Source organism: Bactrocera dorsalis, chromosome 2 (assembly GCF_023373825.1).
Source record: "Bactrocera dorsalis isolate Fly_Bdor chromosome 2, ASM2337382v1, whole genome shotgun sequence".
NCBI classification, from domain to species: domain Eukaryota; kingdom Metazoa; phylum Arthropoda; class Insecta; order Diptera; family Tephritidae; genus Bactrocera; species Bactrocera dorsalis.
Window position 1 is genome coordinate 40,172,427 of NC_064304.1, and position 19,450 is coordinate 40,191,876.

The window sequence follows — 19,450 nt, forward strand, 5'->3', positions numbered from 1 at the left end:
TCAGAACGTCTGCCGGCCAAGCATGGCACAGACCGGTGGACCACCACATGGTATACGTCAACCATCACGTTCATCCATTTCCTCGCGTGGTGAGAGTCCTACCGAGGATATGGCACCAACACCACCGGCACCCGCCGGTCCACGCCCAGCTCCAATGGGCGGTCCACCACCAATACCCGAACGCACTTCACCAGCAGTCGGCTCAATAGGACGTCTCAGCAGTCGCAGCAGCATTTCCGAGGTACCTGAGGAGCCAACTGCACCGGCTCCGACCAGTGTACCTGGCAGCGCGGGCGGTGTGGTCCGTCGAGATTCACAAACATCGCAGGCATCGAGCGTGTCGTCGGCCTCGAGGGTCTCGACACGTCCTCCGCAAACTCAGAGTTCCGTTGTTGAAGATGCGGAGGATACAATGAAGAATTTGCGTAAGACCTTTGCGGGGATATTTGGTGACATGTAGGAATTAGCGAACAAGAAACGCGGAAGAACAGCTAGCGAGACAAGCAGCGGTGGCGGTGGACCTGGCAGTGCAGGCGGCAGTGGCATAAGCGGCATCAGTACCGGCTCGTTTCTAGGCAAGCAATTCTCATTTGCAAGCGCCGGTGGTAAGTCGGTGAGCGGCAGCACTTCAAGCGTCGCCTCCGACGTGATCTCAGCACAGCCATCACCCAAATTGACCGCAGAGAAGCCATACGATGCACGCTCGGACACCTCGACGAACTCCACATTGACAGCGGGCAGTATGAGCGTTAGCGCCAGCTCAGCTGCTAGCTACAGCAGCAAGCCATCTTCCAGCGTTTTAGATACATTCCAAGAAGAGAACAAATACAAGCCAGTCACCAATTTTGAGCCACAAGAGCGCGTTAATCCCTTCGATAAGGGCGCACTAAAAACTTCCGCAACCAATCAAACTATCGGTAGCGCCGTATCCACCACATCATCTTCATCGATCTCATCCTCTTCGATTTCATCGCGCATCAATCGTAACGGTAATGTGGGCATTAAATCGCCACCACCGCCGACTGGACCACCACCGCCACCACCGACTGGCGCTATCGCTAGCAGCAGCTACCGCAACTCAACCTCGACCACGCCACCAAGCGCCGGCAAGGACAACCGTACTTTCAATTACGGCAGCTCAACTTCCATTGAGACCATTACACGCATGGATACTAACACAACAAACACCACAACAGCTGGTCCGAGCAGCGATGCCGCCCCTGTTGCTGGTGCACTTGCCGACGATAACAATGCAACAGGCGTTGCTGGTGGCGCTACTTCCTCCACGAGCGGTGGCCCAGATTGGAAATCGAAGATGGGCATACGTTCGGCAAGCGTCTACAGCGCGCCCGCCAATTTGCCAGCAGCTGGTGATACCTCCGGCTATGCATCCAACTCAAGCCCTGCTTCGAACGCTTATAACACTACAGCCGATCTGCCATCGTACACACGACCATCTTATTCGCGCTCCGAGAGCAATGGTAATTATCTGGCCGTGGGCGTACTGCTCGTTAGTCTAACACTACGAAAGTCTTAAGCGAAAAGCAAAGTGCAAATAATATATAGAGGCGATCGTGCAGCGCTGCAGTGCCAATTTAATTCTAAAAGGCTCATTCACTACTTAATAAAAAACATATCAGCCATACTAACCCATTATTCAAAGAAAAAATAATGTATATTTTCTATCAGCTCATAATACATCACTTTACTCATACTCATAGTTCAGTTCACATATGCATCATTACATAACCTCAAATAAGCGCAAAACTAATTAGCAGAGAAAATATTTTTTCACCTCAAATTAAGAGCAGGAATTGAAAAGAGTAAAGCATATTAACAATAATATTCTCATAAGCGAGAACAAACTAGGGAAAGTGCTTATAAGCCAACCTATGACCAATTGACTATAAGTAAAGGTTACTACTTCAGCGCCTAAATCTAGCCTACACTACTAAGATTTATTTTTAGAGCAGTGAAATGCTAAAGAGTAAGCCAAAACCATATAAATTTTCTATAAGCAAAAAAAAATATTTTCATAAACATATTAACAGTTTAAAAAACATACTCAAAACGTAAAGCTATTTCTGATACATACCACAAATATGACTGCATACAATTAAGACAACATCAAATATAGCCAAAACTTTTCCACTTTTCTACGCGCCCGCTTACCAAGGAAATCAGCCCTACTCATTAATATCCCATTAACTCATAGTCCTAAGAACTTTTAGTTGTAAGAAACAAGCCCCAAAAGAAAATTCTAAAATTATGTGCCACCCTCAAGATCCTTCCTCGACACATATGTACTTACACACATACATATAGGCAACTTAGTTATATGTAGACAAAAACAACAATATTTCTATTCTACTGTACTCTACTTTATGCTAATCAACGTTAAACGCCTACGCCAACACGCCCATAACTGCTTTTCCGTCCTCCTCTCTAACGAACTAAACTCGATTCACACTACAATATATTATACGTTTGTTATTGTTGTATTCAATCGTCATGCCGCACTGAAGCATGTCGCCGCAAAGCAACAAAGCCAGTGTTTCGTAAGTTCATAATTGTCTGAATAAATGCAACCCTGCAACTAGACAAACACTAAAGTAATATATAATATGCAATATCTTTTTATATTTTTATTTTCCTTAAAATTAAACGACATTCTTGCATCCACTATATTCGTTGAATGTCTAATTATTAATCGAAAATAATACGTGCTAAGGCTAAGCGCATAGTGGTGTGAAGAGCAACTCAGCGTGGGGAACAAGGCATAAGCAAACGAAGATAAAAGTATTTGCTGTAATATTACAAAAAAAATAGTGTTTTTGTCTTACTCAGAAGTGATGTTTTACTTCTCACGCCACTATGTGTTTAGCCTAGGGTTTTTCACGGTATGCCGCGTGAAATGGTGCATTCCTTAACCGTAAAAAGTAGCTGTAAGCCTAAAAATTGACATTGGAACTTTGCAATATATAATAATAAAAATATAAAAAAAAATATAAAATATTTCAAATGTAAATATTTTTCTTCAAATTAATTACAAACTTTACTATTTCAAAGGCAACCGTGAAATTCTCCACCACTTTAAGTAAAGTAAATTCGTCTAAGTTCGCAGTTCGAACTCTTAATTATTTGATTTCGTATTACTCAAAGTATGAGAACAACACTTCTTAATGCATAAACACCGCAATAACTGTTTTCTTTGGCTTTGGGCACTCTACACGCGGCACTTTCACCCACTTAACTACTACACACACATTGCATAATATATAGTATTATATATATGTACAAGTACTGCAAAAGTAAGGAGTGCTTCTGTCTTCAGTTGCTTTATGAAATATAAAGAAGGCTTCGTAAGCGTAATTTGAAACACGACGGCACAAATTGCTGGCTTCTTTGTCTTTTTGTCTACTTATTAATGCAATTTTTCATTTCTACATAACTGTTATTGGCGAACTCTGCATTAGAAAAAATTTACAAAATGTATTTTATGTATGAACTGTACGGTATCTTTAGCTTTCGAGTAGGCGCGGATGGGTTATCAAAGTGGATATGATAAATTTTAGTAGTAATATTAAATTTAGAGGAGCAACCTAACAAGGCACTATGGGAGTTTGTAGAGTATGAAGAGCATATGAAATGCCTTTACAATTTTTTAATTATTTCCTGTAGTTGATTAAAGATTTTTCGTTAACTTATTTAAACACCGTCTCGCTGATTCCACTTTCTGATTATTTGAAATAATCTGCATTATTTAGAGAAATTAAGAAATTGAATACGTTGATTTGTTCGATCATTTCGGCAAGTAACTAGCGGCTGATACCTGTTATGTTTTTCTCCAAGGCCCATTGGAGATCCTCTTGGAACTTTTTAGGAGACCATAGAGCGAAGCGATGACGCCTGAGAAGATCGAACGGCTTCAGTTCTTTCACAAGCTGTGTTTTGTACGCTTTAAATTTAAGATTCAGGTCCCGAACAATACCAAATATAAATGACATGACAGCTTGACACGACTCACGTGTGATCTGTCAGTAAAAGGCTATTGGAAAAAGCACCTCCGCTTGGATAGCCCGCTACTTGTTATAAGCCTTGGCTGGAATGTAATTGTTTCAACGACTTCATGGCGCGTTCTTCGAAACGAATTTTACAGTTTTGAAAATAGAAAACAGTCATGCGGGAGGGCGAACTCTTTTTTCATGTTTGGCTAAAAGTCATACAAGAATTCCTTATTGACAGTTTGACTCGTTCGAGCGAGTTCATGGCATTGTGCTGTAAAAGCTGGTCCTGCAGAGTATGCCCGCGTTCCTTCGCTTCCAAGCTGTGAATGTTATTTATATGTACATAGATATTTCATTCTTTGTTTATTAGATGGGGTCTATGGCGAGTTTTCACCCAATTTTATTCATTCCAAGCACGAATGTGCAGCGTTTGTGTTAAACACATTCTCTCAACTGTATTAAGGGGCTATACTAGTGTAACCCATGAAAAATTTGGCGATTTTCGTGAATTTAAAAAAAAAAGTATTTCATCGAATGTTTGGAAGTTGTCATGATACTCGTATAATACGGTATATTTTCATCTATTTTTTAAGTTTTTTTTTTACAAAAATATTGAAAAGTAACGGAATTTTGTGTTGTCTTTGGAGGTGCCAAACAAAATAATTCCCCAACTGCTGATATGATTCCGGCCGAATGAGTAACTGAAACAAAAAAAATTCAAAACGGTTATTAAAGCTGAAAGTATTGACCTTCGATTTTTGGAAAAATATCAATGATTAACAAAATAAAGTAGTTCTGCAAAAATTTCGTTTTTTTAGGTCTTTGTTTTAATGCCAAATTGACAAGACCTTAGGTCATTGTATAGTAAATATATTCAAAAATATTCAGTTTCAATTTGAAGTCGATGGGTAAATTTCTCACTGAGTTATGATGTCAGCAAATTTGAGAAATGCCGTTTCGGGAAAAATGCGTTTAAAGTTTCAAGAATCCGATTTATACCTGCGAGCGGTCACTCTATAGAACGCTGCCATTCAAAAACTATACAAGGTCGTATTCACGGTTTCACAAGATATTTTTGAAAATATAAACTATCGAAAAGCAAAAAGAAAAATCAATTATTTTAAAGTACCTTAAGATAACTTACATGTTGGCCGATATATGAGGTATAAAGTCACCTGGTAGTTCGAAAATCTTTATATTAGGTATATGTGGGTTAAGAGAAGTATTGACCCGATTTAACCCATTTTTAGCATACTATACTCTGGAAAAGATTCTCTCAGAATTTCAATTATATATCCTACAAATTGGTATAAGGACAAAGTAGCGTTATTTTAGCACCCGTGAAAAACTAACAGTTGATTTCAAGGCTTTTAGAACAAATGGCAGGAGTCGGACTCATCAACATTGATTTCATTTCATTATCAAAGTTTCAAATCACTTGCATTTCATTATTGATCATATTTAAAGCTATTGGCATAAATAATATTGCACAATCATCACAATATTTTGATAACTCATCCCCATCACTCATACATTACTCAGTGTCTATGCATTGAATTACCAATTTAGCGCTAAAGTATTTCTAATTTGAATTTTTTGTAAAATTCAGCAACAGCATTTTTGTAAACGCACCGCATACAGAATTTGTAAACATAATATAAATTTCATAATCACATAATGAGTAAAGTTTAATAAGTTATCCGCTACTTACAGCTTCCAACAAACAATCCGACTTGGACATAATCTTCGGCGACACCAACAACGCCAAGTCCAGCCATGGTAATGGCAAGTACACACGCGCCAGCGGTTCACTCTCCGATGCCGAACTCATCTTCGGCGGTCCACCGACCAATTATAAGGCCGATCGCTTTGGCGCCTCCAAGAGCATGAGCGTCACATCCGAGCGCAGCAACGACGGCAATGACAGCTACAATGCGTACCGCAACTACGAGGGTATACAAAATGCGGCATTTAGCGATTTTAGTGATTCGCCGAAAACGGGCAGTGTTAGCAGCATTAACTCGTTTGGCAATACGAATCGTTGGAATAAGCCGACTGTCGAAGAGGATGACGAATTGGATTTGAAGTAGGACAGGGTAATGAATCGTAGCAAAATTAAAGTTCGTTAAATGGCTGGTGTATGCATACATATATGGTATATAAATTATATATTTGTATAAGGGTATGAACGAACGCCAGTTATTAGAAAATACAAATTTGAACTTAGAAAAGTCAGAAGAAGTGAATAAATGGAGTAAAAATATATATGAAAAGTAAACAATACATACACATGCGCATCTATCGCCTCTGAAGTTTCCTGGTTTCATAGTGGAAAGAAATCTTCATAGAAGCAAGCGTAGATGAAAAGTTTAATTTCATTTTAGGTTTCCTTAATTTTTTATTACTTAGTTTAAATTTGTTTTTGTCAAAGTAATTTTACATCAAAACATATTGGACTAGTTTGAAGTATTCCTAAAATTTTTGGAGAAAATAGATTTATTTTTTAGAAAATGAACTAACGACGGAACTTAAAAGTGTATAAAATAAGATAAAAGTAATATAAAATATCTAATATCAATTCCAGCCCATTCGCTGGGTTATTAAAAAGTATGACGATCGAGATGCTTCAATTTTAGTCTGGCGAAAGCTGAACAGTATAGTAGAAAGTGTGTAGATACTGCCACCTCATCTTCTTCATTGCAATTTTGACAGGCTGCGTCCCACAAAAGCTTTAGGCTCAACCCGTGAATGTCCAATTAGGACACTTATCAATGCGGTGATGTGAGCCTTGCTAAGACCTAATACTTCAATGGACCTGTTACGTTTCACTCTGGGAAAACAGGTTTTCGGAACCACACAAATGCTGGTTACTGACAAACCCTTGCTGAGCTCGCTCGAAGCCCATAGAACCAACGTCTGAGTGCGAAGGCAGGCGAAATCCTTCTCGTTCCCATCCCGACGGATTTTGTATATGGCTGATTTTTCTTTCAAACTCATCGGCTGTACAATTTCTGACGATTCGGTTGTGGTCAGCCACCTCGGCATTTTACTGCTGGTCATGCAGTACTTGACTAACTTTTGGCTTACTGTTAGCGAGCTCAAGGCTTGTATTGCAGTTTTGTTATCGAAGTGGATGCATAGAAACAGGAGTTGAAAGAGGGCTCCCGACCGAGTACTCCCCCTCAAACTTTAACCTCGAACTTCGATCCACTGTTATTAAGTCCAATATGTTTTATCGAAGATTGTTGTTTGGTCCGACATCATTATATTATTACTTTTTTATAAGTATATCATTTCTGTTAACGTATATTTTATAAGCTTGTTTCTCTAACCATGAATAAATACTATTTTTTTATTTTACAAATATTTAAATTTTCCAAACAAAAAAACTTACAAAAATCAATTTTATTGCAATCAAAGGATCATTCTTAATATTGAATATTTTAGTTTTAAACATTTACAGACATTAGTGACGATTTTCGTTGTGACGCCTTGACTCAAAAACCAACTCATCTACTAAACCAAATTATATTAGCAAAATATTGAAAATATTTAACGTTCAAGTACTTTTACTTACAAACTATTTATCTCTAATATTCAATTGCTTCATTATCAGCCATTAAAAGTAGCATACTTCATCTAAACATAAACGACATTTCGAAAATCATATTTCAAAAGTAGTTACTTAAATAACACGTACAACTACCACCTATCTACTCAACATTAAATACTTAAAACAACAAAAACAAAAATACATACAAATCACTATACGAGTACTATATACAAATACAAACACATTACAATAATATTGACACTAGGTGTATGTGAAAGAATTGAAAGCTAAAGTGTTGCTAAAGAAAAAAAATTATTGCAGAAAGCATAAATAAAGTGAGGTTAAACTACCCGAAATCTGCAAGAAATATTAATTCAAAGTAAAGCAATTTATAAATTATACAAATGTGAGGCGTATGTGTTGGTATTGAAATTTTTGGAAAAATATTGTATTGCATTACTACTTAACATATATATATATATACATATATACTAAGGAAATCTAATATGGGAACATAAAACAAAAACTCAGAAAATACTAAAATTTGAGAAAGTTGTTCAACTATGAAATGTTAAACGGCAATTCGCTGAAGATCATTGAAATCTATTTAATGCTGAACAATTATTAACACTCATAATAAAGAACTTACTTACATACTATGGAACAAACAAGCTAACCGAAACTCAAAAAAAAACACTATAAAAGGTTAAAAAAAAACACATTATAAAAGATAAAAAAATGAAAATATAATATAACAAAATAAAAATTTGTTATTCCAACATGAGACACTAAACAACAACAACACAAATGACGCTGATTATTTGTATAAGTACACAAGACAATATATATGCAAAAAATAATTATGAAAGAAAAACAAAAAAAAAATTAAAATTAAAAATAAAAATAAAAATAATAAACAATCACTCATTAGAAAAGGGGTAGTAAATTATATTAACTTATTTCCTAATGAAAAATACATTATAAATTACTATTAACTCTAATACTCAATGACAGAAAAACTATTTGGTGTGAAGTAAAGCAAAAATTAAAATATAATATATATGTATGTATAAGCACATAAAAATATGAGTTGCTGAAATGCTGTATAAAGTATATAAAAAATGTATTTAATATCATTAATTTTGTGAACACCGCACTTACATATACAGATATACAAATAATATTCGTAGAACATTGCTTTACCCACAGACACTCTTTTTTTCAAAAGATTCAAACAATAAAATGAGAAAATAAAAACCGCAATAAGCCACAACGAACTTAAAAAAGCATAATAAAAATCAAATACTAAACAAAGTAGGAAAAAAATACCGAGCTTGATAAGCTTATGCAGCTATTTTTTGTTGAAAACCATTGTTTGAAAAGTGGAGGCACAAAGAATCTTCTTTTTCTTTATTTGCATGATTTAAAAGCTTTTATAAAAACTCCAAAGCAGTTTTTAAAAGAGTTTGAAAAGCATTATAAGTAATCTTGAATAAAATCTCTTGAAATGGTTTACTAAAGATTTTCGAATTATATATAACCACTCTAACACATTATATATAAGCTTTCATAAAAGCTCCTAAAATAGTTAATAAACGTTTTCGAAAGCATTTTAAGTAACTTTCATAAAAGCTTCTAAAACAGTTTATGGACAATTTTCATAAAAGCTTTTAAATAATGTACCAGCGTTTTAAGTAAACTGTTTTAAAAGTTCCCGAAATAGTTTACTCACGATTTCGAAAAGCATTATTAGTAAGCTTCCATTTATAACGGCTTAGTGTACTTACTTCTAAAAAATTTTGATTAAAATTGCTAATTTGACAAAATGGCGGCGGTTTGAACAAAAAAATATCGAATTTCGCCTTTTGTTTGACAGTTTTTCGTAGAAAAAAATGTGAAGATTTCAAAAAAAATAAATAAAAGCTTCCAATTTCAATCTAGATATCTTCAAAACTCTTCCTTTGAGAGTGGAAACCGTTTTTAAAAGCACCATTCTGAGAAAAACGCGTTTAAAATTGGAGTTCCCCACTACAAGAAACGCTATAGCGGCCGTAATATGAATTTCGATATCAAGTGTATACTCTCCGATAATGCAACAAACCAAAATCGATCTGTCGGAAATTTCACAATGAGGCGATCCTTTAAGGCTCTCGTATAATGAAGAGATAGCTTTTATAATTAGATAATTAATGCACAAAACAGATTTTAAATACATGTCGGAGCGAAAGTGGAAGCTTTAGTAAGCTTTTGCAAGCTACTTAAAGAATGAAAGCTCCGCAGAATTCAAAAGTTAATCGATGGTTGGGGTAAGGTAATTGTTTAAGTGTATTATTACTCATAGAAAGATCTCAACCGGATGCTTTAACAAAAATTTCACGTCTTCACTTTGTGCTCTCAAATAATTTATTTGTTTTATTTTTTGAAAATAAAGCTTTCGCCTGCTTTTGTGAAAGTTAAGGACTTCGTCTTATGATAAGAAAGCTTATGTAAGTAAAAAATTAATGCACACAAAATATTTTAAATACGTTTGGGGCGAAAATGGAAACTTTACTAGCAAGTTACTTAAAGAATGGAAGCTCTAAATTACTCTAATTAATCGATGATTATGGTAAGGCGACATAGGTATAAGAGTGTCTTACTAATAGAAAGAACACAACCTAATCATTCCACAATATTTCAAAGCTTCAGGCCTTCACGTCGTCTTCTTGTTTCTGCTTTCATAAGCTTTTCGACTTTCTATTATTATTTTTTTAATTTTTATTGTAAGTATTTTTTCTCAAAAAATACAAAAAATTAAATAAAAATAAAATAAGTATATTGTAATCAATAAATTAGGAACTAAATGTGTTTAATGTTATGCAATGTTTGTTATGCAAGCACTCACACAAATACACACATATATTATTTGGTTGTGTTTAAAGCTAATAGCAGAAATTTTATTAAATAAATATTTACATATAAGAACCCTAAGTACAGTTAGCCAAAAATACATGAATAGTTCTTAATATAGCTTAAGCATAATATAAAAATAGCAAAAAAAATTGTGTTGTTACAAATTTAACCATTTAACTTACAATCCAGTTATAGAAAAAGTTCAAAATACCCTAATTAAATGTTTTCTTCCTCAAATCAACACTAACCCCACTTTTTCCCTTTAAATGTGACATGTTTTGATGGAAATGTTTATGAAAAATTTTTTATTAATATTATACAAATACAAATATATTCTATTAACTAGTATAAGAAAGCAAATTATAAAAATTTTCAAATGTGTTTGCACGCTATCCAGTCGCTGAAAATTCCAAAAAAAACTAACTGCATATTAATGCACACAGCTGTATAGGATACATAGGTACATTCATCAGACATATTCATGTTGTTCTTGTATACTCCACAAAACGTTAGGCAACAAAACATTATCATACAACAACACATCATTAACTTAAATATACATACATACGAACAAACAAACAAACAAATATAAATTTAGATATTGGAACAAAAACAACAACAAGCAAGCAAAGTTATTAGCACAATTACACTTATTTACAAAATAAAAAGAAACTTATGATATTTAGCATTAAATAATTAACTGTAGTTAATCAATATGAAAGTTTATAGGCAATTGTGAGAAAAAACGCACCAACAAGCTAACGCAAATACAAAAACAAATGCACTAAATAAAAATAAGAAACCCACAAGAGTCATAATTAAAGAATTTGCCCCGAAAAAAAGCTGCATTTATCGTTATGCAATCATATATGCATGCATATACAAAGCGTACATATACATACACATATATAACATCATATTACACCGACGCGCATATATCAGAAGAAACATACATACATATATACAAATATTTGCTCATATATTATGCGAAAGATATAACACATCCATACATACTCCTATAGGACACACACACAACCACTCCCCTTATCATACATTTCCTCAAGAAAGAAAAACTCGCAGTTTGCAGGAAAAACTCATAAAATTTCACAAAATCATGCGACACCCCCCAGCAGTTGTTCCCAAAAGCAAATATTTACTATAAAAGCAAGTTAAGAAAAACCGCAAAAAAAAAATTATTTATGAAAAAATTATATATACTATTATGTACTATTAAACATGTATGTGTTGAATGTGACTACATAAATAAATATTATACAAAATGCATGTATACTTAACACAAATTACAAATACAAATACAAAAATGAAAAGCATTATACATATATACATACATACAACTATGAATATGATTATTACAATTATTAAATATGATGATTGACTATGAGCATAATGGGATATAATGGATACAATAATGAGTTGATAAATAAAAATATTACATTTTTAAAATGAAAAACAAAAATCTGTTTCATTTTTTTTGCTGCCAACAGACGAAAATGCAGCGTGCTTCATTTGGCAATTTCAAAGCATCGATCATTTTGTGAACCACTGCGTGCAAAAAGTAGTAAGACTCTGTATTCTTCCTCAAAGTAATCCCCCTTTGCCCCAATACAATTGTGCCAAAGTTTTTTCCAATACTCGAAACAGTTGTTAAGGTCAATTTCCGGAACAGCCTTCAATGCGCTTAGTGATTCACTATTAATGTCTTTAATTGACTCAAAACGGTTCCCCCGAACCGATCGCTTGAGTTTGCTGAATAGCCAGAAGCCGGAGCTAAATCAAGCGAATACAGTGGTTCCGGCACGTTGTTGTTCACATTAATGCAAACAAAATGCGCACAGACCATTTTTTACTCAACTTTGGAAATAAAAAGTAGTCATTGGGTGCTAAGGTAAGACTTTATGGTGGATGACTTATCAAATTGATGTTTTCAATGTTCAAAAATTCAGTTGTCTCAGACGGTATGTGAGAGTTTGCATTGTCGGGGTAAAGAGTGATTCGTCTACGACGGTTGGTTTCGCTGATTTCTTTAAAATTACAAAGAAACGTGTATATACTTACTTCTCGGCATTTACTGTTCTGCGTTATTCTTGGAAGTGCTTTGTGCGCGAACACCTTTCGTTGGATTCGGTTCATCTTGAAACTACCATACATTCGAATGTTGTTTACTTTCAGACTCATACGAGTACGTGTTAATCCACAATTCATCATCTTTCACGATATCATAGACGTGTTTTGAAGCACCGCTATAGTATCTTTCTAACACTTCTCTCGACCAGTTTCAATAGTTTCCGATGTAACAACCGATTTTGGTCGACCTTCCCGAAATTCGTCTTAGAGTGGTCTACGACTTCGATCGAATTCACCATACATATATAGACACTGGCCCTTAATCGAGTTTCATCGCCAAGCTTGAATTAAACTCAATCGCGCGAAAATGTTCGGTATTTAATTTTATTTTTTTTATCGAGAAGAATATTTTAAGTTACAATAAACAACACAAATAGCGTCTGTATATCAAAACGTTCTGAGAATGTAAACATCAAAAATGTCAAACTTCATGATACAATTATGAGAGTGAAAAACTGGTATTGCCAAATCTCGAAATATAAATGACAACATACTAATTCACACCATCTACTCAATCCAAAAAAATCGGTTGATGTATTTACAAACTTCAAATTTTTTGTGGTGTTACGGTTTTCAACCCCGTCCAGTGGGATTTACCAGAATATCAAAAAACTACAACTGCTACCATTGCTGCTATTATTTACGAAAAGTATTATTAGAAAATGGGCAGTAAAAAATATTTTATTTATAACTACTTTTAAACTATAACTTAATCAATTATTTCGTACGAATACTTAGAAAGGCAAACAACTTGTGGGGCGTGTAGAGGAAAATCCCAAGATTTCAATTTGAAAAAAGTAAAAATAAAAATTAAGACACTGTGGGAAATTCTCCGGGTAAAAAGAGAGAGAGTAATATATTCAATATAGTCGTTTTCTTGTTGAAACATATTTTCATATGGAACTCCTGAATGAAATTTACATTTAACTCAGGAGAAAAAATAAAGAGCTAGGTGTGCCTGGGCACAAGTGTAATTTTATGGCGATATATAAACTATTGCTCAAGTGTCGCTTCATGAACAGACTGACAGGCATCAAATCATCTCCTTTTACTGGTACTCGTTTCGTTGGAATATCGGAGAGATCAGTGAAAACCATTTTGAATGATCACATGGCCTAAGAAAAGTGAAAACTCAAAACAGCGTCGTTTTAACATTAAACTCGGAAAGGAAGACCTATTGGGCGGTTCGCTATGCAATTTTATTTTTTTTTTATTTTTTGATCCAGTCCTTTTGCCAACTACCTAGGAAGATACTGATTTTACGCTCAAAAAATTTTTGAACTGGTGCAAATGGTTTTTGGCATCTTGATTGATGGATTTGAAGGCTATTCCACCCAAAAAATCTACATGGCCCGGAACAAGTAATAGACCGAAAGTGCCATGTCTGGAGTACATGTTGAGTGCAGTAGCACATCTCATTAAACTGCAAAAACCTTTGGCGAGTTGGAACACTACTATTTTTTGTGACCATAAAGTAATAGGCAATATTCAGTGCGAAAATCTACTTATTATGCCTTTAGTCCCCTATGCCTTTGTATAAATAAAATTATGTTTAACTTTTTTAAGCATGAACAAAATGAAATTTTATTTATTTATTTCAAATTGTCCAGTATAACTTGATTACAGATTGATTAGATATTAATATAGAACTTAGCTCACATAAAAAATCCACTTACGCGATGATTGCCGAGTTAACAACAACATGCCAGTCATTCTTCTTTTCACAACGTGGCGCCAATTGGAAATGCCAAGTGAAGCCAGGCCCTTCTCCATCTGGTCTTTCCAACGAAGTGGAGATCTTCCTCTTCCTCTGCTTCCACGGCGGGTATTGCGTCGAATACTTTCAGAGCTGTCCTTAATTCGCTAAAATATGTCAATGTAGTCGTATATCTCGTCCAGCTCATCATTCCATCGAATGCGATATTCGCCGTGGCCAACGCGCAAAGGACCATAAATCTTTCGCAGAACCTTTCTCTCGAAAAGTCCGACTCTTCAGATGTTGTCAGCGTCCATGCCTCTGCACCGTATAGCAAGACGGGAATAATAGAGTTTGAGAGGGCTTTACTTCTCAATTGTCTACTCAGTCCAAAGAAGTACCTGTTTGCAAGAGTTATTCTGCGTTGCATTTCCAATATGACATTACGAACGAAACTAAACGAACAAACGAAATTATCTACAACTTCGAAATTATGACTGTCAATAATGACGTGAGTGCCAAGTCGCGAGTGCGACGACTGTTTGTTTGATGACAGGAGATATTTCGTCTTGCCCTCGTTTACTACCAGACCCACCCGCTTCGTTTTCTTATTCTGTCTGGAGAAAGCAGACATATCCGCGCAGTTCTTTAGGCCAATGATTTCAATATCATCGGCATACGCCAATAGCTGTACACTCTTAAAGAATATTCCTTATCGATTAAGTTCTACAATTATTTTCTCCAAGAGCAAATTGAAGACGTAGCACGAAAGGGAGTCGCCTTGTCTGAAACCTCATTTGGTATCAAACGGCTCGGAGAGGTCCTTCCCGATCCTGACTGTGCTTTTGGTGTTACTCAACGTCAGTTTACACAGCCGTATTAGTTTTGCGGGGATATCAAATTCAGACATCGAGGCTTAAAAACAGCTCCTTTTCGTGCTGTCGAAAGCAGCTTTGAATTCACGAAGAGGTTGTGTGTGTCGATTCTCTTTTCACGGGTGTTTTCCAAATTTGGCGCATGGTGTATATTTGGTCGGCTGTTGATTTGCCAGGTCGAAAGCCACACTAATAAGGTCCAATCAGTTTGTTGACGTTGGGCTTTAATCTTTCACACAATACGCTCGATAGAACCTTATACGCGATGTTGAGGAGGCTTATCTCACGGTAGTTGCCGCAGATTGTGAGGTCTCCCTTTTTGTGAACTGGGCAAAGCACACTTAAATTCCAATCCGTGGGCGTGCAAGTCGTCCGACCATAGTTTTCAAAAAAGCTGATGCATGCTCCTTATCACGTTTTAAGACATATAGTACCGTAAAAAGTAAGATTTGACCAACTATGAAAAACTCCATAGCGACAAAAAGGAAAACCTAATATGGATTTATTTTAATTAATTTTAATTATTATACTTTCTTATTTTTGTTGTTGTTTTTTCATTCATGTGTCCTTAACCCCGGAATTAGTTTGTGAAATGCAATTTTATTCAAATCAAATTATGTGTTTTAGTTCAGAAAGCGTGCAACATTTCTTTGATTGCTGAGATTGCCGCACTTAACTTCCAATAAAGACCAACAGCTGGAACGTATCACTCATGTACATACATACATACATTACATTATATGAATATGCATGAGCATGTATGATATATGTATGTGTAAATGCCATACCAATTCACAGATCGCTGGCATTCATGATTTGCAAAAATTTCAAATATTGACAGCAAATGCTATGATGGAAAAGAGCTAAATTGATTGACATAATGCGTTAAGGTTCAAAACGCAAGGGTTCAAACAAACAATTTTCACAACTACATAAAACAATTTTGTAAAATGCAGTTTAAAAATTATAATTTAATTCAATATAATGATAACATACGAAATGTAGATGTTGTTGATTGGCTATTTAGCTTCCAGCTAACAAGCTTGATAAATTAAAAGTAAGTTTCCAATAATGACTTAGATGTATATCGTTTAAATTATTGCAAAATATTATAAGCTAGCTGCTAACACCATAATTTGTAATATTAATAAAAAATGCAAGTACTCAGTCGGATGACCAGCCTTTGGATATAAGATAAAGGCATTATATAGAGTGAGTTATTTCGAGGATCCCTACCTTTTTAAAAAAAAGCACAGAAACTTGAAATTTATTGAACTTTGTCTATTTTCATTCGAAAGAAAACATTCTTGGCATTTCTTTTTTCAAAATTATCCCTTTCAAATATTGGCCGCGGCTACAATTCAGATGGTCCCTATGTTGAGTCCTATTTTGGATGACGGTAACTGGCATGATCTTTTACCGCAAAGATTTCATTAAATCCCCACAGAAAAAAGACTAATGGAGTGATTCAGACGATCTTGGTGGCCAATCGACCGGCCCAAAACATGAAATTATTTGCTCATCGAAGTGTTCTCTCAATAAATCCATTGATTGATGCGATGTGTGTTAAGGGGGTATTCTGGTCTAGGATTTTGAAAAAATCGTTTTTTTTTTTGCATATTTTGAAAGCTTAGACCTTCAAAAATATGATCTTGGAAGGATTTTTACCTATTTTACTTATTTTCATAGATACCGATGTGACGTGGCGTCCGTGTTCACTAGAATTATCTCCTAAACTTTAAACGCGTTTTTCTCGAAACTACTTTTTTTGAGGTGGTTGACATGATATCTCAAATTCTACTGAACCTATTCTTTTGAAATTCGGTATATATCTTCTTTATACAAACTATATCGTGTTTCAAAAAATTTTGATTTGAGGTATTTTTAAAAATTTCGAAAAGGTCGAAAAAATCGGGTCAAAAATTTTTATTTTTTTTTTCAAGTCAACGCCATTTTCTTATATTTTGTTTTTTTTTTTTTTTTTTTTGAAAGTGGTCAACTCGATAACGAATCCTTATAGGACCGTAAAATGCGCCATGCGCCAAGCCGTTCCATACGTCAGTCCGAGTTGCTGCGAAGGGCGCCGAATCGACTCTACACGGTCTTCGAGTACATTCTCAGCTGCGGCTGCTATATTTTTTTGACTACGTACTGGGCGTGGTATATTCGGTCGAATATTATCCATTAATATATGTATGTTTGATCTCAAAATCGGTGATGGTGTTGCGAGTATTACGCCAAGTAGGCCGATTACCAGGTTGTTCAATAAGGTTTGCCGTTTGATAAGAAAACACAATTCTATGATTCAAAATACAGTTTATTATTCAGTATAATCTCAACGAACATTAATACACTTGCTCCAACGATCCTCCAATCTGACCTCTTATTTTGATGAAAAACGTTTGCCACGCATAATTTTTTTTAGTTTTGGAAACAAACGTCCGTAAAGTCGTTTTCCTTTAATTTTTATTATCTTCCATTTTCGATGCGTTTCATCCTACTCTTATCGTTTTTTCCACCTTTTAAATGTATGATACCTATTCAAGTCTCTTAATTTCGATTATGACCATAGGTTCCGTGTCCGTAATGAAATCCATATGTGAATTAGTTTTGAAAACTGATAAAATAGTCTAATTTATTGATTTTGATGTTCTGGCTGATCTATACATAGCTTAGGGACTCTCTTGGTTCATTCTCTTTCCCTCATATACCCAATACTAAATGTATATAGTTTTCGAACTTAGCACATCTTTATTTGTTGCAAGCATTATTATTTGAAAGTGGTTATACCTAAACGAAAAACCAAATTACAAAATTAACTGAGTTTGGCTTATTCAATTAAATTTGTATTGTAATTAAAAACTTCTTCAATTATTTTTATTTGATGTTAGTATGATCAATTTATTCTTTAATAACTTAATTTTGCTGAGTTACACATAGAAATAAATAAATACGAGAAAATAATAAAATTGCTTGAGTTATTTTTCATAATAAAAAAACGAGATCACAGATTACTGAATCAGTTATTAGCAGAACAAGGTTTCGATCCTCGGACCTCTGGGTTATGGGCCCAGCACGCTTCCACTGCGCCACTCTGCTACTTATCGACCCTGCGAAACACCATGGCCATACGCTTTTCGCCAAGAAAAAAACTAATACATGAACATATGTATGTATGGGTAAACATGTTTCAAAAATCATCCCTTCAAATCTTGTTCTTTTGTGGCACCAGTTTTACAAGGAACTCTAATTGCTGTGATTGGAAAAACTGATTTTATTAACTTTTATAACATTTTGGAACAGGTATTTGGTATTGAATGCAAATCTAAGTTAGTTGTCTTGCAAATACCTGTGCACCTTGAATTTGATATCTAAAAACGATTCTGTAACCAGTAGGTGGCGCAGTTGTGTATTCCTCAAAATCATATTTGAATAGTAAGCTTTGTTTCGAAACTGGAACCCATATTATTTTCCAAAATTTGACCGCTAGATGTCTCCATACTCAAGGAAGTTCTTAGTTGTCACTGTGAATCAGAATATTTTCGGAAAGTTATGATTCCGAAAATGAAGATTCACAGAGGGACTTATGCTAAATTCACTGACATTTGGCATTCTACGATGTGTGGACACTGTAGTCGAACCAATTTAATATATAGACCACTAAATGATTCAAAATACTTAGTATAAAATTAATCTATATTTTAATAATTTTTAATCGACACAAAAAGTTTAATTTTTTTTTAATAATCCCGCTTGTTTTATTCTTAATTTTAAAAGACATGAGAGTAATAAAATCTAGAAACTACAAAAACAAAAAAGACACTGGAACAACTAATTTGGGATATTGCATTTCCAAAGCTTGCTTTTTTATATCTAAAACTGGTCGAACATTTCTTCGTGACAGCGATGTCAAATATGTATACCTCGGTGTCGAAAATATCGCTCACTCTGTAAGATATATTTAAGAAATTCAAAGAAAATTTTGATATTTATTTCTTGGTAATAATGTGACCTTACGTTACCGGCTCGGACTTACTTCAATCTCTATACGTGCCTAGTTAATATAATTTCGTTGATGACGAATCACGTCCAGTACGGCCAGCAATATCAACTGATGATCAACACGTCAATAAAATATAATAATCGGTGCTTGAGAATCGACGTTTAATGGTCAGAGATCTTACTGGCCTCGTTCAAATTTTGGAAGCGTCAGCGAAAACCATTTTGAAATGGTATTCGCCGTAAGAAAAATGAAAGCACGATTGGTTCCAAAGTCACTCAA

General features: G+C 34.8%; 1 protein-coding gene and 1 non-coding gene across 2 annotated transcripts in view; one reads left to right on the forward strand and one right to left on the reverse strand.

Annotated features, from left to right (window-relative positions):
- The window catches only part of LOC105224594 (synapsin), a 149,754-nt gene extending 137,825 nt beyond the window's left edge, over positions 1–11,929 (forward strand). Inside the window, 2 exon segments of the mRNA XM_049447333.1 lie at positions 5–1,481; positions 5,721–11,929. Of these exon segments, the coding sequence (XP_049303290.1) occupies positions 5–1,481; positions 5,721–6,097 (1,854 nt within the window). The 3' untranslated portion in view covers positions 6,098–11,929.
- Positions 11,930–18,195: 6,266 nt separating this feature from the next.
- Trnam-cau (transfer RNA methionine (anticodon CAU)) lies at positions 18,196–18,267 on the reverse strand. The gene has a single exon. It is a non-coding gene; the product is annotated as a tRNA-Met (tRNA).
- Between the last annotated feature and the right edge of the window lie 1,183 nt (positions 18,268–19,450).